This window comes from Amphiura filiformis, unplaced genomic scaffold (assembly GCF_039555335.1).
Source record: "Amphiura filiformis unplaced genomic scaffold, Afil_fr2py scaffold_25, whole genome shotgun sequence".
Lineage (NCBI taxonomy): Eukaryota > Metazoa > Echinodermata > Ophiuroidea > Amphilepidida > Amphiuridae > Amphiura > Amphiura filiformis.
The window spans coordinates 437,537-461,782 of record NW_027305489.1 but is presented as its reverse complement, the minus strand read 5'-3'; the positions used below and the strand labels follow the sequence as shown (position 1 = coordinate 461,782).

The following is a 24,246-nucleotide window of genomic DNA, read 5'->3' as shown; positions in this document are numbered from 1 at the left end:
AAAATTTTGTGTGGCCACCATGGGTATCTATGGGGAATCTAACATACTTGGATTGTCCCTCATAGCAAGTCATCCTCCACAAGTCAACATTTTTTATTTATAGGTTAATGAACGTGTACCACTTGTTGCTCGAGAAATTAGACAAAATAATGCACTTGCGCTGATGTTGATGCGTCTAATGCACGAGTCCCGAAGGGGGAGTGCATTAGACGCATCAATTTTATGCTAACAAACCTGTTAACCTCCTTGAGTGACAAGCAATCTATGCCTGCTTTTAACTTTCTTGATAATCTAGAATTGCTTTTCCAAAACTGGCCCAGTCCACCACCACTGTTTTCAATATTTTACATGTTTGATCACAATTTAATAAATAAGAGATGTGGTGATCATTTTTTAAATGGTTAGTTGGTTAATATATTTTTTTAACTATACAGAAACATTCTACATTTTAATGAAAACAGTCAAAACATATATATTAAGAATTGCTATTAAGCATCATTAATTTGATCTTGTGCACTAGTTTGTAATGTTTGAATGTTTCTGTGTTCCAGTGTGTGATGTGTAAGCCTCTTCCCCTGTTTGTAGTCAAAACGCATTCAATTTTAGATCAATGTGTTGTGTTCTTAGCAAGGCACTTAATCTTGTTTGCTTCACTTCACCATGGTGTAATTGGGTACTGGTTTATGATAATTATGAAGGTACTTGTTGTGTGTGGAGAAGTGTTAGACCACCCCCTCACACAGCAACATAATACAGGAAGGAGTCTCAAATCACTTCAAAAGGTAGATGGACTTGCCAGTTTGTAAACACATGTATGAATCTTTACCTAATGGCCCAACAATGTATAGGCCTATGAGTGACATGGGTGTATTTCACTAAACCTTTAACCCTTCGCAGGTTGCAAATACCTTCCTACTACATGTAACTTTACGAAGGGTACCTGTAGTAAATCCCTATTTATGAAGGGTACCGATGTTAAGTCATTTTAGTGAAATGGATTTTATGATGCGTTGTAAGTAAATTACGACTGCTTTTTGAGACTTAAAAAGCTTTGTCAAGTTTTGGGGAATGGACCCATGGGGATGGTGGACAAACAAAGTTTTGGAAAAGGCTTCTCTCACTATGCAATTATATATGTCAGTTCATCTTATCTGCCATCCTTCAACACGATCTGCAATATAGTTCATTTCACATTGTCTTAAGACATTTACTAGGGTTTTCTTTTTCGCAAGATCCGGATTCTTTTCTTTCCACATAAGTAGCACCCCCCCTAGACTGTTCCCTCAGATCCCTACTGTGTCTATCAGTAAGAACCTCAATTTCGGTTTCGGTAATCTTCCTTCCAGGAAGTCTTCTTGCCAATCTACGCCAATCACGTCCAATGTTTTCTACAATGATGTCAAATGCTTCGCTCAAATCTGTGAATGAGAAAACAAATTGATAAATGTTTTTTAATCTTACTATTATATTTTAATTTTTAATGATTATAAAACAGATTAGAAAATATGTTTGCAAAAAATTAGAGTACATAGTCTGATATTTGAATTTAGTAGCTCATGAGCTAGATAATATGTGACGTGTCATGTCAAAAGGAGACACTTTTGGACAGGTTATGAATTTTGATGTTTTTACATATCTTAAATACAGAGCTATTTTGCTCCACAACGCCGTTTTCTCCAATGAAATCGGACATTCCTAAGCGAAGATATTGAGTTCGGAAGTTATGATATTATAAAATTGGAAATTGAGATATCGGCCTTTAAAAAATATTATTGACAATGTTCAGAGAAGGAATTAACTTGAAAAATGTCTCAAAAATACAAAATGCCAGTTATATCCCAGTCTGAATCTATCCGACAATATTTCAACATTTATTAACATCACAAATTCGCAACAAACCCAAATTGTGCAAAAATCACCCACCGGCAGATTTTTGGCTATATCTCCACTTACGATCCTGCCCAAAAGTGTCTCCTTTTGACATGACACGTCACATATAAGGCCCCCATGCACCCCACTCCAGATCCTCTGCGAGTGGTATCATTTTTGTTCCTTGGGCCCTTTTGAGTGATATTTAACATGTTAACATGGAAACCGTAGGGATGAACTCCAGTGGCGGCCATTTTAACAATGGCCGCCATTTCAAATTTAAAAGTTGCTCAAATCTGGTTAACAAGCACACTAAATTATTCCTCTCATTGCAAGGATTCAGAAAAAGTATAGTTTGACCTACCTTCGACATACCGTTCTTGAATTATAAGTAAAAAGGTCAAATTTGGGGGGGGTCAATTTTTTTGGCCACACAGGCATATTGTATTGATTTGAAGTCAGCGCGAAGATAATGGCAGGTTTTACATGCTATAATGCTTGTGTACTAACCATTCAGTGATTGCTGAAAACTGCAACTTTTAAATTCAGATTTTTTTCTTTAAAAGCACTAATATTGAACGACATTGGACAAATGAAGCATCAAAATGCGAGTAAATAAATCATCCTTCTTTCTATGTTGAAATATTGCGAAAATAATTATTAGTTATAGGCATATTCATAACAGCTGCATTGTGGCATGTAAAACCTGCCATTATCTTCGCACTGACTTCAAGATAGCAGTCAAGTTAGCTCAATCGTTACGGCATTCGACTATGGTGCGAGAGGTTGTGGGTTCGAACCCTGGCGGTCCCTAGTATGCACTCATGGAAAAATTAATGAACACATTAGGCAGCACCATTTGAAACCCACCCTCCTTCTGTGGATAATTCAGATTGAGTCGTTCTCAGATGGTGTATGAAAATCAAATGGAGATGCCTAATTGTGCTAATTCCATTTGAAATTCATACTCCCCCTGTGGAACATATTTCCAAAATCTTCCACATGGGTAGTGTGAATTTTCAATGGAATATAGCCTATTACATGGGCCATGTGAACTAGAAGACAGAAAAGAGAGAGGGACAAAGACATGAATAAATGGACAGCGAAAGAGTAAAGAGGTAAGGAAATATGTGAATATGCTTACCAGCTTGTTCTGGTTGTATGATAGGTCCTGTAAGAAATATTAAAATGAGTGTAACTAAGGTTGACAAGGAAGACAATTGAATACCTGAATACAACAATTACCTATTATAAGTCCATGACAGGTGATTCTGAGAAAACTAAAAAAAACCTTCATATATATATATATATATATATTTTGTCTCACACTCACCCCCACACCCACAAGCACATGTTATCAAATTTTGTTTGCAGTACAAAGCCATTGTTTTGGTTGCTACATCAAGATTGCTACCCGCCTTCTGCAAAGCACTTAAGACACTTCACAGGCTATATAATATGGTAAAAAGTTACTATAAAGGAGTTGAACCTGCATATTTTTACAGACAGAGTGCCCATCTCTTTCGTTAGTGATTAGGCCAGACTCCACTGTGAAATGTTGCTGTGGATCATCACACCTCCTTCCAAGATTTAAGAATTCCGGTACCCATTTATACACTTGGGTGGAGAGGAGTAATTGAGATAAATTGCCTTACTCAAGGGCACAAAACGATGGTGTCGCCGAGGCTTGAACCTGTAACCTTCTGATTATGAGTTGGAGCCTGTTCCGCTCGGCCACCATGCTGAGCATGCTCCCAATAATATGAGCACAATTTAGAATGATCTGATTTTCATTGGTATGTGTAAATCACATCAATGCATTCCACAATTGTTGATTATATAATTGGCTGGCTACCTAATGACTTGACAACGTACATGAGCAATTTGAGCATAGGCTGATACAGGATTTGAATAATGGGCAAACTATAGGAGGTTGAGAGCTCAGAAATGCCTCAAAATTGGTTTATTTGCATGATTTTGCAGATTTGCCATGGGGCATCAAGTGATGAGTAATATCAAGGAAGCCAGCACAGAACTTACCATCTGCATGTCTTATATTTGGAGGTACAGATGAATGTCTGTCACCATATCCTTGACTATGTGGTTGTTGTACAGGTTGTACACTTTGTGCTCCTCCATTCTCATATCTAGTGGTCAAAACAAACAAATCAACAAATATGTGTTTTAAAGTGATTTAAAAGTACATTTGTGACACGATCTGCTCCAAAGGAGGCATTTTTGAAAATTGAGAATTATTATCTTAATGTTTGTACATTATAGGTTGTCATAACCGAAAACACTAGAGTTCTGAGGTTTTGTGATGTGTATTTTCTTACACATTTTCTTGCTTTTTTTACTCCATATTTTTGCCTTTATCTCAATTTCAAATTTGCCAAACTTTGGCCCCATGGACCAGATTGTATCACATTTTAAATATAATAATATAAAAATCTATTTGAGCACAACTTTCCTTCAATTCTGGGTCACAAATCAATTCAGTTTTTATGTGAATTTTTAACACAGATTTTGCCCAGGGTTTCTTTATTATAAACTTTTTCCTTAGTTGTCATTTGAAATATAAAGAATATGATATTTCTGTTAGGCAAAACATGTTTGTAAACAATTAAAATAAATAGGTGTGAATTGGGATATTTCTGCACTGTATCACAATAGTAAGTCATGTTTCAAAACAGATTAGAAATGTGAAGAAACTGTTTAAAACCTTTTTCTCTAGAATTTCCAAAATTATAAAGTTAGTATTCTTTTGCTCAATGAAAACTTTTTTCTAGATTTTCCCGGTTAGGGTAGGTGGAGCGCGGACAAGCAAACAATTAATTTTTTTAACTTGATGACTGGATAAAATTTATTGAGGGGTTCTCTTTTTAGGTGAAGAATGTGCATAGCTGTAGATAGAATATAGTTGTGATTCCTTAATGTTTGCTAGAATAGATTTATATGACAAGTTGAGTTTTAAAAAGAGTTGAAACACATATAATACATGACACACAGGGCTTGTATACCCAACTTTGGTTAATTTAGCCATTAGCCCACATTGGACCTCTCCCATATCATGAAAACAATTCTAGCAGCTTTATAGATGATATGACTTCTGACGTCAATGTCTGACAGTATGCGCACGCATCATCACAATTTCCATTGTTTTTTGCCAGACAGCAGGGATGGAAAAAATGAAAATTTCCCTGGAAGATGATCAAAATTTCCCTTCAAAAAGACAAGTTTCCCTCCAAATTCTTATGTATTTCTTTGTTTAAGGACCTTAATTTCCCTCCAAATTTCCCGGGAAGGAGCTTCCCACTTTCCACATTTTTTCCAGGCCTGGCCAGACAGTATGCACGCGCATCATATTTTGTTCAGGGCTTGTGTTTTTAAAACTCCCGCCACATCACAATAAAGGCGCGTTCTCACTATGCCTGTTTGATACCAGGACGTGGACTCGATCCTACATCGAGTCCACTTCCAAGCATAGTGAGAACGCGAAATAAGTGGTTTCGATCCTACATCCAGGATGTAGCATCGAGACCACCTCATTGAGGTAGTCTCGCACCTAGGACGTGGTATCAAACAGCATAGTGAGAACAGCGTTTACAAGTGGACTCGATCCACTTATACCGAAATGTTGTATACACAACCTTGATGGCCGTCGTTGTACTATAGGCCTATACAATATACATGTCTACATTATATAATTTTCCATGATAAAATGTAAACATGCATTTTTAACTTTAAAATTCGTAGCTGGTATTATAGAACAAATTTATACATGCATGCTTTAATTCATGAATTTACAATATTTATTTTTTATGCGGAAAAAAGTCGAGGAGAAAGTGGATATACACGGACGTTCGTTCGTTCGAGATGCTTGCCGTAGTTTGATGAGCAGCATGCTTCTCGTGCAGTGTGAAAACAACGGCATCGCGGCAAGATACAGATTTTATCCAGTTTCCGAATTAAACAAAACGACATTGGGCTTTACAGTATAATACAAAAGAATATTCAGGTGTAATATTCGTTTTTGAGGTGTACATTTTGCTAGACTGAGTTAAAATTACCAATCAAAATTAGTATTTTTGATACTTAGAGGCGTGCTTGACCAAAATCAGAAATAACAACCCGATGTATTTCTCTCATTTTACACGTATAGGCCTATATAAAATAACAGTTTTAGAGGTGTTTATTTCAGATCTTTCCAAATACATGCATATATCACAAAATAACATATCCATAGATTGAAGGAATATATCAGGGGCCTGGAAATAAAACATGATCTTTCCAAATTGATAGTCTATAGTAAAGTTTGATTTGTGCTGTGAGTTCGGCTCAAAACATGCATTGGAACAGAATTTGTGACATCATGGTCATCATTGAAGCGCTTGATATTATAACATCCGGGTAAGTGGAGTCGATCCTACATCAGCATTTTGGTGTTAGTGAGAACGCGAAATCAATGTGGACTGAGTCCATTTGTATGTGGACTCGGACCTAGGTACGAGACCCCATGTCTGTAGTGAGAACACGACCTAAGACTATTAAACAGTGTAGTGGTTGCATGAGGTTCATTCAAGCATTAAAATATACCAGTCCCTTGCCTTTGTTGATAAACATTGAGGTCACCTCATCTATAGGCGAGCATTTTTTATACGAAAACCATAATGATGCATTGCCACAATATCATGAATTCTGATCATGACTGTGTCTACAATGTATACTAAAATACACAAGCTAGAATATGATATTGTGACTGAAAAATATAACCTTAACAATGTCACATGAATGCTTTCTGCTTGAAGAAAACTTTTGACAAAAGTCTCGAAAGTTCACAGAAAGGAAACATGTTTTTTTATGGCCTGATTTTGTCTTTACCTCTCTAATCTCTTCACACATGCAACCAGATTACAAGATGACAGTATATCCTTGAGGTCTTTGGTGTTGTCAATACTTAACATATCCAACTGTTGTAGCTTCTTGTACAGGTGGGTCACAGACTTAATACTCTCCAAATCACTAGCAGAAAACCCATCAATGTTACCACAGCAGAATTTGATGTCTTCTAATATGGATGGCCCTATCTGGTCAATGTTGGCCTTGATATCCATCAAAGCTGCGTTGTATTGTCTTGTTCGATCCATCTTGTAGAAGTGTCAGAGTGCTAACTGTGTAAAGTGTAAACATATATAAAGTGTAAAAATATTTGAAAACAAATCTGAATGTGTTGATCCACAATCAATTGATGAATGAAGAGTTTTAAAAATGGGGTGCAAAATTGCGATAGAGCTTTTTCATCTATTCTGCTGGCTACGTCAAACTCTGTATAAATGTAAAACCGAAATTACATTGGTTACTTCTGACAGATTTAATTTAAGACATGTGAATCTGTAATTTATACTTATTGTGTTTATGTTGTTTAGACCATTGCTAGGCCTGTCAGAAATAATACACAATTTTGAAGGCCAAAAAATGCAATTGTGTGTATATTTTCAGGAAATCTGGCTTGATCCTTTTACAATTTAACCAATGTATCTCAAAAACGTGTATTCTGAAAGGTTATTGTGTAAGGATTACAAAAATGATTATGTACGGTAACACCAAATATACAGGGTGAAACAAACAAAAAGTTTGTTACCATTGTGAGAGAATAATTTCAATCTATTCAACCAGATCAATCCAAACATACCTTGGAGTACCCACCGTTATGGTCAGTACCACTGACCTTCAGCTGGGTTGTGTTGTTGAACACCTTGAATCTGGTTCAATAGATTGGAATTATTCTCTCATTGTATGATTCCCAGATGATTGAGAGTATTCACAAAGCGACCATTATGGTTTACAGGGTTGTCAACAGGACCAAAAAAGTACTGGTTAAAATATTGAAGACAATTGAAGCGTAGCAAATCTTTTTAGTGAACGCTAGGGATCGGGGAATCTAGGCTTTGAGGGTAACACCCCGTAAAAAAAAATTTTTGCTCTTTTTATGATGAAATATCATCATCCACTTCCTGAAATGTAAACAAATTTAAAAAAAAAAAATTGAAATTAAATTTTTTTTTTTTGTGAGTACCGGTAGTGACAACCCTGGTGGTTTACTATTTTCCATCTACAGTAAACAATATTAAAGCAATTATATGATACATGAATGGGTTTAAGATGTAGCTTATGCCCACACTGCCACACATACCAAAATTAATTTTGTCTATAGTCCATCATGTGTACAGGGTGGTCAATTCAAATTAGCTTGAAAGAGTTGAATTTGGACTGGATAAACACAATTAGGATAAACAACAATTAGGAGAAAGGAGGCAATTAACATAGGAGAACCAACAGTGACAATTGTTTATTTGCATATACATGTAAATACAATATTGATCACTGATACTAATATACTACATGTAGTCTCACGCTCAAATTCTAAGCTCAAAATAATTTTTATTTTTTAGTCCAAATATTTCTCATGATTTTGATATATGAACTGTAAAATCACAAATTTTTACTAATATAAAAAAAGAAGTGGCTGATTTTATCCATGACCATATGTTTAAAAACCATTAAATTTGTAACACTTGATTTGACTTTTTTTTCTGAGAACAACAACAGTATACGTTCTGTGCATTGAGAGCGTTTACAGTCCCTTCTCTCAAAGCAGGCACATCTCATTTCATGATGACGTCAACTTTTTTCTAGGTCAAATCTGTCTCGTTCGAAGGAACTCACCGCTTAAGTTGGTTTTTGCGGAATATTAATTTTAAACGTCTTAATTATTTTCTCAAAAAAGGCGTCATTTTCTTCATAATTTTGACTTGCCAATGATATGATGTTGTCCAAGCAATGTATATGTGCCCTTTAGAAAGGTTAAACTAAAGTTAATTTTTTATTACTTCCGTGGTCCGGGTACGCGCGCGCTGGTGAATTGCGATCGCGTAGAAGTGACAAGGTCCCCTACTATGCGCCGCGCCGACGACCAATGCATGGGTCAACCGGCTTGTTGTCAAGTGCGGCTGCGATCAGCAAATCAGCGTGATTGTTTATTTCTTCTGTGTGTACGCTCGTCTACGCTTGGCGCACAGCTTAGACCATGGAAGTTAGACTGCGGAACTCAGTCCTCAATGATAGTCAGTCATTTATCTTTTGGTCGTTATATGACTATCATTTGAGGGACTGAGTTGTTATAATATATCTTCCGAGGTGCAATTTCAGACAATAGCTGGGGATTAGTGGGGCAGAGGTTATCTATTGAATCCTTTCATGACCACTGAAGCATAGTCAAGTCTGCCAAGGACACTCAGTACAAATTGAAAGACCATCACAAAAGAATGCATGCATGTCAGGTCATCGACACCAATTTGGTGTTTGTTATGACACAAATTTGGTGTCTGTTATGCACCTCGAAATATGTACCTTAAAGTTAAAGTCTGTATCTACATGGAAGTATACTATTAACTTTAAATTAAATTAAAACTTAAGTTTAACTTTAAGCTTACTTCAATTCGGGTATCTCTCTATTGCGGGACAGAATATTTTGCAATACGTAAGTGGTAACAAACATCCGTAAGTGTCCGACTAAAGAAGTCTTGCTATCCAGAGATGTCTCACGAAAAAACTGTGCGCACGTACTGAATTAGTATTTAGTTTATTTCAAATCAATACATGTGAATGAATGTTATTGTGTGGATGGCATTTATAATTTAAAACATGATGTACTGCATTATATACATAAATCACAAAATACATACCAAATTTTCAAACGTTCAATCAGGAAAGCATTGAAATCATGATTCAGAAATCTAATGTTGTTCCGGGAAAATCCCAGCTGAATCCGTCGTGACCTATGACCTGCGATTTGACCTTCTTTGTCACCTTCACCCACAATGCACTGCGAAATTCATGGTGACAGAGTTGTTTTGTCGTCATTTTCCGGCTTTTCCTGTCAAAATTCATTCGTGTTTTGTCACTTCCAGACGATAATTTAATTGGATAAGAAAGGTAATCGTTTTAGATAAGATTTATGTTAAAGCTAAAAGATTGGGATTGTGAATGAACTTTGCTAGGTATTGTAAAATTGATCGCAAAACTTCCCAAATTCATGAATTGAAGTTGAACACACGATCAAACAGAAACATGGAAACACACACTGAACATGTCTACTTGTATCAAAGATCTTTTAGTAAAGCTAGATGAGAATAAGTATATAGGTATGCTAGGTGAATTCAAATTTGCCATCAAACTGCATTTTACATATCAAATTAAAGCCCTTGAGTAAAGAAAGCCAAAACTGAAAACATTTTTGTCAGACATACATGACATAGCACTTCAGTGACTTTCCGTAACAAAAAGTTACATCTTGTCAACAAAGATTGACTTTCATCAAAAAGATTCTGCTAGCAAAATTCCCCAAAATGGCATTTAGAGGTGTTTCTAGATCTTAGTCTCATGGCGATAGCAGCTTTTTTAATGGAACTGCTATCAAAATCCTCTAAGTAAAATTCCATAATGCGACTTGATTATCACCATAAAAAATCATTTGGGTCAAGTGAAGTATAGAAAACATATTTATGTAGGTTTCCTTCACCGACCTATTCTCGAAAAAAATTCAAATTTCTATGTAAATATGCATTGTGTTTCGGCCCCGGTCTCCGCGAATTTCGCTGACGAGCAAATGTGTTAACTAAGGTTTGCCTGGGTAGGCATGTTCATAAAATTTTGAAATTTAATAAATTCATCCAAAATTGCTTTCATTAAAAAGAGAATCATTTAACTTAAAAAAGGAGGGGTCAATCATGTATGTAAACCTATAATTGGCAATGTTATGAGAAAAAGTATGCTCGCCTGAATGTCCCAAAATGGGCCAAAAAGTGTGTCCCAGCATTATCAATGGCTTCCTATGTCATAACATGTGTGTATGTATTTTATGGCTAAATTTTTGAGCATGAAGGGCCATTTTACAAAACTTTCGCAAATGTTTCATGAAATGTGGCTTTCATTACTTGATACTTTGGTATCAAATATTATTCAAATGCAGATTTTTTAAAAATCATGCTACATTGGAGTTTTGAGGGTCAAAATCCAAATTTTCTTCATTTTCCTATTGGATTACACAGTTAAGACAGGATCTTGGTGCACAAGTAAGCTTAATGAAGCCCGCCCTCACATGTTCAAAATGTGATCATGTCTAGCCTGGGATACCTAAAGTATATGTGTTCACGTAACCTCCTTCAACTCATTTGCATAGAATTGGATACCAAGATCGTATTCTGATTCGTCGAAGTTCGAATTAGGCCCATTTCACGGTTAGGCGCCACTTGTTTTAGTGAAAAAAACTCGAAATTTTCAAAATGGATTAAATTTAATTTAATAGGGGTTTTCTTTTCCAAATAAGACCAGATTTTCATAAAAATATCATTTCCCAGCTTAAATCTCGCTACTTCTTGAAGAAAATTATGATTTATTATCTCATGTTATGTAATTTTTTAACAAATTTGATCAATATTGAGTAGTGTATATTTATACTTTGACTGTCCAATACATATATCATAGATATTTAAAATAAACGAGTATGTCATAGGCTCCCTTCTGACCAAATTTGGGCAAATTTGGTTGTGTAATGACAAATTTATGGCCACTTTAATGTAATTTTTGTGGTAAAAAAGGGAAATTGACATGAAAAGGTTTACTCAACAATTTTAATAATCAATGAATGACTCTGATATTGCACAGCTTTGAAGGTCATAATATGGGTAATGTTCACAAATAATATCAGCCAGTTTGAAAACACAGGTCAAATTCAAGATTCTTCTGTTTGTGCAATTTTGGATGTGACTGATGTCAATGTGAACGGAAACCACACACTGTAAAGCAGAGTATGTTTCAGAAAATAATGATTCAAAGAGTTTTCACACACTCAGTGAATTAAATGGGATATATTGAAACATATCAACCTGTGTTAGTGTTCATTTTAAAACATTGTTTACAATTTATAGTTCTAAGTGGATGTGACATTTTCAATTGTGAACGGAATGTTTCATTATGATAAACAGTTTGCTTGTCAAAAATATAAGCTTTGGGCACTTCTAACACATATATTTTGTGAGATTCTATTGAATTGAGCAATGCTAAAATGTATATGTGTCCTGACCCTTTATATTTTTGACAAGCAAAATGTTTATAATTTACTGAAATGTTCCGTTCACAATTGAAAATGTCACATCCGCTTCTGTAAATTGTATACAAAACTGTCCTCTAAAGACAAAGACAAAGCTTTGAAATAATCATATATGACATGTACAAAATAATAAACCTATTTTAGAAAGTCAAATATCATGTTGTTTAAGTATTTTGGCCTAAAAACTACTAATTTTGAGGATGTGACATGTGATCGGAAATTGAAGCTTTTTGAATCTCCTGTCACAATTAAAGAAGGCATACTGAATTAAAGATTTGTTGTGCCTTTTGATCCCCACAAACCTGTAATGAAATAACTTCAAACTGGCATCCTAGTCCCATTCCTGTCTTAGTTCTTTGAAGAAACTATTTTGGATGTGACAGGTACCATGGACGTGACACATGTGAACGGAAACTTTGAAATGACATCTGCAAGCTAAGTTGATGAAGGAGTTTTCATTAAATGGTGTCATTAGATAGCTCATAGCAGGAGATTTTTAAAAAAAAGGAGAAAAAATTCTGCCACATTTTGTTAATAAATTATACTATTTGGAAAATTAATCGGATGTGACAAAATTGTGAACCGAATTTGTTGGCAAAAATTCAAAATATCGCTGTATCTACATATTAAGAGCAACAAGTGTAATTTGTTCAACAAATAGTAACAAGACTCTGAACTTTACTAAAACACACTAGTTTGCCATTCATGTAAAGTATTAGTCGATCTATTCCACATTGAATAAGGTACATAGATGTGAACGGAAAATGTCACATCCGAATTCAGAAATTTAAATGGTTCTCATGCCAGTTTAACTGACAATTTGTTCATGTATGGCTGTATAGTGCAACTTGTTCACTACATAAAAACAACAAAAGCAGCTGGTAGGCTCAACATAGTTAAAAGTGGCAGCATTGGAAAATAAATGTCTGTTTCCAGTTGGCTAGTGAAATGTGGTTTTTTGACCACTTCTGACCCCTGTGCGCCCTGAAAGATAAAACTAGAAAGGCCGATTAAGCTAATGGAGGTAGGCCATACAGAGGCAATGAAAAATCACCAACAGTAAATTCTGTAACCCCATTATTTTTTACACACCAGGCCAGATATGTTGAAAATCAAAAAGTGGCGCCTAACCGTGAAATGGGCCATTAGCATACTTTTGGATACCTCCATATTTGGGTTTTATACCTAATTAATTATTATTTACCTAATTAATTATTAATGACGATTACGTTGTTTACATCATGACGTCATTAGAGCTTGTCACTCGTCCGATTCGAAACACGAAAAGCATTTGCACTTTTCTTCCCATTAATGTTATATCATGAAATACCATATAGCGGAGGTGTTAGTTTTTTATATAAGGAAAATATTCAAACCGATGACCCCATGTTGACAATGGCTAAATATTCATGTTTTTTGTGGCGTTCAATATAGGTATGCCAGGTGAATTCAAATTTGCCATCAAACTGCATCATTTTATATATCAAATTAAAGCCCTTGAGTAAAAAAGCCAAAACTGAAAACCTTTTGTCATAGCACTTTCCGTAGCAAAGTTACATCTTGTCAAAGATTGACTTTCATCAAAAAGATTCTGCAATGCAAGCAAATTCTTCAAAAGAGCATTTCGGTGGTGTTTCTAGATCTTAGTCTCATGATGATAGCAGCTTTTTTTAATGGAACTGCTATCAAAATCCCTCTAAAATTCCATGTGCGATTGTCTTATCACCATAAAAAAATCATATATTTGAGTCAAGTGAAGTATTATAGACGACTTGACATCATTGTTTATCAACGAAGACGAGGGATTGGTCTGTCGATATGCCCGAACGAACCGCTTCACTGTTCAATGGCTTTCTGGTACTATATGAAATGTGGTAGGAGATTTAAAATACACCTCCCCTGAGCAGACTATGATGCGCACGCACACTGCAGGGCAAAGAACAATTGATGGAAAGTACCATAATGCGTGCGCATACTGCCGGGCAATGACGTGGCATGTCAAGTGGTCTATAGAAAACATATTTATGTAGGTTTCCTTGACCAGCATGTTCTTTTAAATTTCTATGTTACAAAATATGTATTGTATTTTAGGCGAATTTGGTTGACCAGCAAATGTGTTAATTAAGGTTTGCCTGGCATACCTATTCAATAGCTAAGTGGCTAAACAGCGATGCGGAAGAATATCCACCATCACCGGGACTGAAAAATGTGCTACATGTATTTTCGATGTTTGTACTGGAGATTTTAAGACACAGAGATTTTTACAAATTCATCCAAAGGTAACCAAAGGCACTGGCGTGTCCAGGATCTTTTCCTGCGGGGGGCTCAGAGGAGCTTTCAGATTTATGCGGCTTTCATGATTTTACATGTTTTTAAGTGCGGGGGACTGTAATTGGTGTGCATGTCACATTTTGAATAGTGAGTGAGAAGTGACCAAATTGGCTGTCAGCACAAGTGTCGGGTCTTATACTAGGAATAGGTTAAACTTCAGGCGGTATTAAAAAACATTTACAATGTTATATTGAAAACATCATTAGGAAATTGTATTTTGATTAAGTTATGGTTTAATTTTGAAGAACATTGTGTACCATACCAATACAATCATTTATCAAATTGGTGATGATTTTATTTTTTTAGATGCCGAACATCAAATTACAGAGTTCTGATGGCGAGATATTTGAGGTGGATGTGGAGATAGCAAAACAATCAGTAACAATCAAAACTATGTTAGAAGGTTAGTAAATTTTTTTAGTTTACTGTAGTAAATATACTGTATAAGCTGAGTTTTGAGAACATCGTTTTTACAAATACTAGTCTCATTCCCAGCTGGCTTGTGATCGTGATCCTTTGTCACTAAGCAATGAAGTGCGACAATACTCATACATATGAGGGAGGCACTTATAAGGAAGAAGAAGAAGGCACACAACTGCAGGGGTAGCGCTAAGTTGCTTTTTGGGGTCCCGGACCCACCAAAATAGAGTTCGGACCCCCTGTTTTTAAATTTTCTGCAAGTTCAGGGGTCCCTACAGACCCCCAGTTTTTCAATCTAGCGCTATTGCAGATATATGATGCATTTGTGCAACTCGGACTCACCAAACTCTACTCCGCACCCCCTACTTTTTAATTTTCTGCATGTTTGGGGGTCCTTGCGGACACTGGGGTGTTTAGTTCTAGCGCTACCCCTGCACACAAGCCACCTGGGACTATGTGCAGTATATGTTCCTGACATGGCTGGTGTTTAAAGTGAGGAGTTTCCAGACCATTGACTGCACAGAATTCATATGCCAAAGTACTGCACATCATCTCCCACTATACATGTAAACACATTTAATGTGAAGTGTATTTTGTACATGTACCATAAAATTTAATAAAATGTTTAATTAATTGAAATCTTTTTGCCATTCCGGACCCTCAAAGTTTGATCTTTTTGGATAACATAACATTAACCTTAATTGGATGACACAATTGATTTACAGATTTAGGTATGGATGAAGATGATGATGATGCAATCCCTTTACCCAATGTAAATTCAGCCATCTTAAAGAAAGTAATCCAATGGTGCACATACCACAAAGATGATCCACCACCGCCAGAAGATGATGAGAACAGGGAGAAGAGGACGGACGACCTTTGTGGCTACGATATAGAATTCCTTAAAGTGGACCAAGGGACACTCTTTGAACTTATCTTGGTAAGCATTTTTTTAACCTAAAGATCTCAATACAAATTTAGACCTACCTCAAATTTTCTGGCACAACTTTGACTTTCATGAGGAGACTGGCAACCCATGTCTAGGTATCAGTGACTTGACCCCAAATTTGGGCTGTACACTTTGTATTGGTTCCCATCATGGCTCAGTGTTGGTTGATTGATCATGACTCTGATGTAAATTGCCTCCTTCAGACCACTTTCAAAGTATCTTGCATCCTGGTCAAGGATTGTAACTTTGTCTAAATCAACTTGTTGGGAAGGAGATTTAATGGGGATGTGCTGACACATTTTCGACGCGTAAGCATGTGGATGTGCCTATGTTATCACATGATGTTTTACACTGAACATGGAAGCCCATCTTCCAAACATTCTTGTTCCAAGTGTAGTATTAAGTTTCTCGGGCAGTTTTGGATATATTAGAAGAGAAATAATGTACATTTCAGTAGTCTATATGAAAAAGTATTTGCACTTGAGGTGGTAAACTACCCTAGTACCCTGCAACCAATGCTTGTCTTCCTACCATCTATAGTTTGATCAGCTTGTAATAGGCCGGAAATGTTAGGCTTTTACCACTACGCCGAAATGTAGACCCAAGTTAAGAGTGCTAATAGTTGACCTGTCTGGTCTATATTTTGTGTGTTAAAGAAAGTAGACAATGTATTATCCTTGAATTAATAATTTGTGATACTTCTGGCGAGATGTCAAAAGACAATTCTTAAAATAAAATATTTTGATATTAAGGCCCCCCAATTACGAGCTGATCAAAGTATAAACAAAGCAACTCAGGCCAAATACTTTCCTGAGGTAATGAGCAAAATGACCTTTCTGATGTTGAAAATTTATTTTGATGGGGATAATTTAAAGTTGAAAATGAGGTCAGTTGCATGACTTGCATCACCCAATATTAACATAATTTTGTCTTTTTTTCCTACTATATTGACAGGCTGCAAACTACTTAGACATAAAAGGTTTACTGGACGCCACATGTAAGACAGTAGCTAACATGATTAAAGGCAAAACACCAGAGGAGATCAGGAAAACATTCAATATCAAAAATGACTTCAGTCCTGCAGAGGAAGAACAGGTGGGTAAACTAATTATGAATAAATGTAAGCATTATATAGCACCTACAGAAAAGAAGCACCAATGCAGTGAATGCACTGCAGCCAGGGCCTGACGCCCGAACTGACCTCGGCCTTCTCGGCTTTTAAAATAAAGAGTGAGTGTATATTCTGTATTCTGAACAAAAAAGTAAGCTTGAACTTCAAGCAAATTTTGACCTTTGAAAGTCGTCAATACGACTATTTGGGTGGTGATTAGTCGACTTCTAAAAAAGCCTATGTCATGCAGCCCTACCTGACAGGGTTCAAACCCCCAACCTTGTTGTGATCACAAGCCAAATGCTCTCATTCTTTCACCTAAGCACAGGTTGAAACATTCCCATACTGTGGGTCATAACCAGGGTCAATAATTTGCATGGACAAAAATACCAAATTGCCGGAAATAAATGACAAATGCATGGGAAAAATACCAGATCAAAGGAAATTGTAGAAAAATGGTAAATTTTGAGGGGTAAAATGTGCAGAAAGTGATATATCGCTTAGAATTGCATGGCTAAGTTTGTGCATTATGTGCAGAGCTTTGACAACGTCAATCAAACAAATTCATTTGAAATGCATTGATTTTTATCATCTTAAATTCAAGAACCATAGAAAAAGATTTATAAGCTTCTACAAGATATACATATTTAGACTAAGAGCAATTTACCCTTAGGTTTATAATACCTAGAATCAACAGCTAGCTGTCATTTGATTTTCTTTGAATAAACAAACAGCAAAATGTAATAGTAACACCGTATAGTATAGTGAATTGCACAGAAAATTCAAATTGCACAGACCAATGCATATTCAAATTTTGTAGTGTGATTTCACACAAGGAAAATAGCACAATTGCTGCCAACATTTCATCACAAACTTTGAAAAACATGCTTAGGGGTATTTACACCCCTCGATAAATTTGTGTCTATTTTTGCATTTTTCTCAAAACTAATAACACAGTGGTAACAAAGTTACGCATATTATAGGGGCAAGGAATCCAAGTACTACACTGGAATTTCAGTGACCCAAGACAAGCGGTTCGTTATTTATGATTAGAAATAAGGTGCCGCTAGGATGTACCTCATTTCCTATCATATATACTGAACCGCTTGTCTTGTGTCACTGAAAATTTCAGTGTAGTAATTGGATTCCTTGCCCCAATAATATACATACCTTTTGTTACCAGTGTGTTATTAGTTTTTGAGAAAAATGCAAAAATACTAACAAATTTACCACAGGGGTGTAGTACCCCCTTAAATGACTGGATCTCTAATTATGTTGAATAAGATACTTGCTACAATTAGTCTGTAGCCTATTTTACAAATTACAGGTTTGAAGCTCTAGGCATACATATTAAATAACACTTTGTTGATGTTTTTGTTTCTGATTTCAGGTACGGAAGGAAAACAGCTGGTGCGAAGAGAAGTAGATATTTTTACGTTTGTTGTCTTCAGCTTTATGACCATCATTGTTGTTTCATTGGCTTGTCTCAAGTTTATGGAAAAAATATGTGTTTGTTATTGCTTATTACCCTGGATTGAAATATTAATATTATTATTGTGTAAACATGCAATCATAGACAAGCCAGTTAGTGGTGCCCAGGATGTTGTGTGTTGCTTGAGCCCAGAGATAGAGGCGAAGGTTATAGTCACTGAGTCACATTCCTGAAGCTTTTTGTATAGTGTTGTTCTCCTGTTTTTATGAAGGCTAATTGTTACCATCATGCCATTTTGTCAACATTTTGTGTTATTATACAAGTGAGGCCTGACCCAATGTTCCTTTTAAGGCCGTATGGCAGGCAATTGGCACGGGACTTTCCAGAATTGGGAAGAAGAATGAGGTTTTCAGTCAAATATGACCATTAAATTTTGGACCCAAAGAATTAGGATTAACAGAATTCTCAGAGGGAACACTGGACTGAATGAATGCAGGCATCAACATATACCTAGAGATTATGATTGGTGTAAGTATACTGAACACCATAAGCTGTTTTGAACCAGACTGACCAAGAACAAAATAGCGTGAGCTGCATGTATAAGGCTAGTGAAGTTATCTGCCTCTGGGTAAATTTTAGCTCTGCTCATGCACAACATCCTTGACATCACACCATTTTGAATAAAGCAAACTGGGCTATTCCATTTGAAATCCATACACCCTTTATGAAAGACATTGCTTTAATCTTCCACACAAGGGGTGTAGATTTCAAATGGAATCCCTCTTGCAGGCAACCCTATTTGAAATTTGCACTCCCTGTATGGAAGATTAAGGTCATGACTGTCACAGGGGGTGTATGGATTTCAACTGGAATTGCTCGATGGCTGCATTCACTGATGTAATCATATTTTGACTGATGTGTTTCATAATTATACAAAATTTGAAATGTGTACATTGTTTGGTAAAAATGTTTTCTCTAGTTTACAACAATTTATGTGACCTGGTGACTTGATGGATCACATTCACAAGGCTGGTGAATTGATTTAAAACTAAATTAACTGTTTTTTATGTGCAAGTTTATCCCTAGGTAGACCTGTTGGTTTTTGCCTTGTCTTGTGTTGTTGGTTGCATTGCCGCATTTGCCGGCAGTTAGATTAATTCCTCAGTCCGTCAAAATCAACTTGAGCATGGAAGTTACCTGATTTTACTCAAATTTTTACTCCCAAATAGTCGTAATTAATCATCTAGTTGTCAACTGCTAGAAAAGCTGATGTAGTGTAACTCTAAATTACACCAACAATTCTACATGTAGATGCATCATGAGCAGCTCTGGATATGCAGTCAATTTTAAGTCTAAGCTGCATCATTCATGTGCGAATGTACATCTGAAATGAAAAGTTGTTTTCAAATAGATTTTGCCACTTGCTTAACCAAAACTTTAATATAAGAGTTAATTGCTTATTTAATTAGACTATCTAGAATATTAGGTTTTCATGGACAACTGGAACAGGTTACAGAAATCTCATGTATCGATTTTCAGGACTAGAAAATCTATCCAGTTTAAAATGAAAGAGGAAGAACAGAGGCACTAAAAATGTGATCTTACAAAATTGTATGCTGCCAATAAAGTGCACATGAACTTTGATGATAAAAGGCATATCATTTCATGATTTTGACATGGGAAAGTCATATCGATTGTCTTTTCCTGACAGTGTAAGATCTCTGCTGCAAAATCCCCAGTATTTAGTTATGTGATTTATCAAATAAGTGGGCAGGTCACAAAGTTGTGTGCTCTGAAGTTTAACATTTACATGTAATATCTGTGCTAGTTTGATACGTTGCATATACACACACATGTCCCTAAAACAATAAAAATAATCTCATTCTGTATATTTATGATTGCCAGTAGAATGATAAGCTACATTTTGTATCTTTATGTCATGTGTTGCAAGTTTGAAAAAAAATGGGGAAACTTTTTTTTTAAATGGGAGAAACATTTTTTTTTTGTAGAATGCACAAAAAGTTTAGATACTAGATACACTACTGGAGCTATTTCCATGCAATGCAAACTGTTGGTTGTATTTAGTTTTAAAACTGGTCCATGTCCTCCCAACGGGTACAGATTGATGTGTCATCGTTGAAATTCAATTTCAATGTTATTGACCTGTGCCTGCTGGGCTGTGAGGCAGCTAACATCCATCTTTGCTTCAAACAAACAACTTGGGTCAGGCAGCTATGGGTTTAATGTATAACTTAAACAGGTGAAATAGTTGTAAAGCTTATCAACATCAAGTCAAGTAAACATCACTTCCCCTTCAATGAATTTTGCTGGTTTGCTACAAGATGCACCGGGCTGCAGTGAGTTTAACATCTAAGACCATTTTTGGTCCTGGGTACTCCTTCTAAACTAGTATGAACACAAAGGAGTTGTGAGCATCTTTAATCACACTGCAAATAAGAGATTGTTGGGCGTAGATATTATTGAGACACCTTAAAATTAAAGGTTCTCCAACTCTTTCATATTTTGTTTTTCAAAATAAGCTTAGTTCAATTACAGGTATTCAAACAACAATCTTAATTAGCAGAGAGCTGTTAGCTTGGTACCAAAGGTGAGAAAGTAATACAAATATAATGTAGAGGCTGGTGTTTTTACCTATCAGCTTTTGAAACTCAACTGCCATAAAGAAAACTAGTATAATCGGAATACATCTCATTGAAGATAATTTGGTTACTGGTCTGCTCCCTGAATAATTCACCTGTATGTTCCTCATATGTTGTAACTTAACTATTAGCAGCATAGATTGGCCAAGGATGCTGTTATGTGTTGCTGATTACATGGACAACCCACAATCAACAACATTTGTGCATCTTTGGTATAATAAGCGGTTGCCAAGGCTATAGCCATAGGGAAACACATTTGTTTAAATTACAACAGGTGTAAATACTCATCAGCCTTGTAGATACTTGATCTGTTTTGCTGCATTTTGTAGTTCACCATCTGTGGTATTAACACTTCCTTATTGTGTCATGTGCTCTTGTAATATTGCTGTCTATTTGGGTCAGAGGGGATGTAACTTCTGGGGTTCAGTTCTGTCAAGTTTTGCGAGAATCAAATCTGATCCCGGCAAGGTTGCAAGCATATTCAAAATATTAACAGTTTTCAATCAATATGCTGCCTGTACATCTATTTTGTGAAAATCACTTTACAAGCATGGATTCCCTAATTCACCCCAAATATCAGACTTTGATCTAAACATTTTGTCAGAATCTACATTCAGGTACAAGCATCTTATACACAATCGTCCACTTTTAGGGGACTGAATTGCCCCAGGGGTTTACACCCCTCCCCCAGGAATTTCAGATTTTAGACCCAGCCTACTGTAATATACATTGAAAACAATGAAGTGTGGTATTTTGTCTTTGTAAAGAAATGAGAGTATATAAAATCAAATTGATTTGTGGTGTAAATATGGTAACATGAATGGATGAGCAAAAACAAACATTAATGTTCTGAAAACGTATCTTTTGATCACCAGATCCTTTAAGGAGATGATGATTTAAGTCACCCAGGTTATTGGGGAGCATATAAATGTGTAAACAACAACCTAAACTTGCTATGTTGTTTTAGCAACTTGTCAGAGCACATCCATGACTTGCTAAACTAGGGGTGCATTTCACTAAACTTTATGATGTGTCATAAATCTCAAATCTGTCGTAAGTTCCGATGTATCATAACATCCAATTCGCAGAGGAGATTTACAATATTATTGGTTCTCATCATAATGGGTAGTTGTAAAAGGAACTTGTCATAAAGATGCAATGAGTTAAGAGTTATCGTAGCTTTACGATGAATTTCTTACGCTATGATGGGTTAAAAGTTGAGTGAAACAAGCCCCAGGGGTGTATGTGTGGAGGTTGTGCGGAGCAGGTGCCAAAATAGCATCAAATCTGTAAAATAATGTGTAGTAACAATCGGCCCATTTTAGCTTCTATGTCCAATTTTGAGTGAATTCAACATGGTTTGCAAAAATAAAACCTTTTACAAAATTAACAAATTTGGTCATTTTGCGTTATTGCAATTATATCTTAAAATATGGACCAAGTATGATATAGTTGTTGATTTATTCTGTAAAGAAAAAACTAAGGTATGTTATCAGAATATTATAATATTTTAGTTCATGATCAACAATTTTGGCAGTGTATGACGAAGGTTACGACTTTTTATATTTTAGTTTGCATTGTCACAGTTTTATGGAAAGTGCAGAACAAAATGAACTTTAATTGTAGATTTTGAATGCACTGGTGTACATGTATTATAAAAAAATTGTGTAGATTAGTATTTTGTATTTACAGGCCAGTGGCAGTTTCATTTAAAGTGGGGAATAAATAAACTTTGAGATTACTTACAAGTGGTTAACATAAAGCACTAAACCACTTTTTTGATGGAGAGATTTAAAAAATTTTACATGGCAAGATGAAGTTGAAGAATATACTGGTGATTCATGAAAAAATGCACGACTTACCAAGTTTTAAGACATTTGAACTAATTTCACAAAGCTGGAACATCAATGATTGGTCTGAGCACTATAAGTAGCTACCTTAATGTTTTTTTAAGTATTTTTTCATCATTGTGACATAACTTCCAAATCATGACACAATTATGATTGATGAGAGTGGGCACACTGTCATCACTTAGGGAAAAACACTTGTTTGACCCAGGTCTTAGGATGAAGGTCAAGCAGAAATGTATCAACATTTTTGTGAAACTGGTTTGTAGTGAAATATTTATAGTATCTGTTTGTAAAGAAAAACTTGGAATCATCAGGATCTTGAATCAGACCTGTGATAAATAGGTTTGTGCTGCCATCTAGATAATGATGAAATTTTAAAGAGGTGTCAAGTGAACTCATTCACAGTTTGTAACATACCATGGAATATACAACATGTAGTTATCAATAGCATAAGGCTGTATGCAGACTCCGGGTATTAAACGTATAATACTACGTTATTTAATCTAGTCCCATTCTATTTCCAGTAATGTTTTAGTTTTAATGATTGTTTAATGATGTAAAATCGATAATATGTTATGTATAATATCTGGTAGAAATATAATATTGATTTTACGTCATCAAACATTCGTTAGAACTTAAACATTACTGGAAATAGAATGCAATAGATTAAATAACGTAGATATGTCTCATCAAATATTATACGTCTAATAAAAAGTCTGTATACGGCCTTACTCTTGCAATACTGTTATTATTTTTGCAACTTTATGTCCAGTTACCATGGTTACAGCATAGTAGATGTCCAGTTACCATGGTGACAGCAATGTAGACAATTGTTATTAGACGGGTTGTATTATACCACAAAAATCTTTGTGTATTGTGTGTGTGGTTGTTTCACAGCTATTAAAAGTTGAACTAGGAAAACAAATGTTTATGGAATTATATTCTGTTGTATTTGATTTTGGTGTCAAATGAGTATCAAAAATTCTTTAACTTAAGTTTCTGCAATCTTATTGGTTCTTTAGCTTACCTTTTTATTAATTTACCAGGCTTCATAAGTAATTTAATCAATAGGGGCAGTATGGTGACGGTGCATTCAAAATTAGTCATGTAGCCAGCCTTTTAGTGTGTATGTTTGTAGGGGGGTGTATTTTCATCCCATGTTGCTCCCCACTGGCTATGCGAGATGTTTGGAATTCTTTATCAGCAAGTATAAGAGCTTTCTTTAATGAGAGAACTGAAATATTAAACAATTGAATGTGACCCCTCAGGCTATAAATACCTAAAAATAAATTGAGGGCTTTTTGTCACCATTGATTAATAAGAAGAGGGAGAATTTTTTTAATAACTTAAGTTCATGACAAAAAGGAGAATGAAAAGAAAGTGAGAAAGGACTTGAGAGCATAACTTCATTTTCTTAAAATAATCATTCATATACTATTTGTGCCAGTGCAAA

At 35.6% G+C, this 24,246-nt stretch overlaps 2 protein-coding genes across 2 annotated transcripts; one reads left to right on the top strand and one right to left on the bottom strand.

Annotated features, from left to right (window-relative positions):
* Positions 1-204: 204 nt before the first annotated feature.
* LOC140143698 (FAS-associated death domain protein-like) lies at positions 205-9,721 on the bottom strand. The gene is made up of 5 exons (XM_072165513.1): positions 9,615-9,721; positions 6,751-7,040; positions 3,910-4,016; positions 3,014-3,040; positions 205-1,418 (listed from the first exon to the last, which is right to left on the bottom strand). The coding sequence occupies exons 2-5, from the start codon at positions 7,014-7,016 to the stop codon at positions 1,189-1,191; spliced, it is 630 nt and encodes a 209-aa protein (XP_072021614.1). The 5' UTR covers positions 7,017-7,040; positions 9,615-9,721; the 3' UTR covers positions 205-1,188.
* An 18-nt stretch (positions 9,722-9,739) lies between these two features.
* Positions 9,740-23,722, top strand: LOC140143699 (S-phase kinase-associated protein 1). The gene is made up of 5 exons (XM_072165514.1): positions 9,740-9,864; positions 14,678-14,774; positions 15,517-15,731; positions 16,695-16,835; positions 18,242-23,722. The coding sequence occupies exons 2-5, from the start codon at positions 14,678-14,680 to the stop codon at positions 18,275-18,277; spliced, it is 489 nt and encodes a 162-aa protein (XP_072021615.1). The 5' UTR covers positions 9,740-9,864; the 3' UTR covers positions 18,278-23,722.
* The last annotated feature ends 524 nt before the right edge of the window (positions 23,723-24,246 follow it).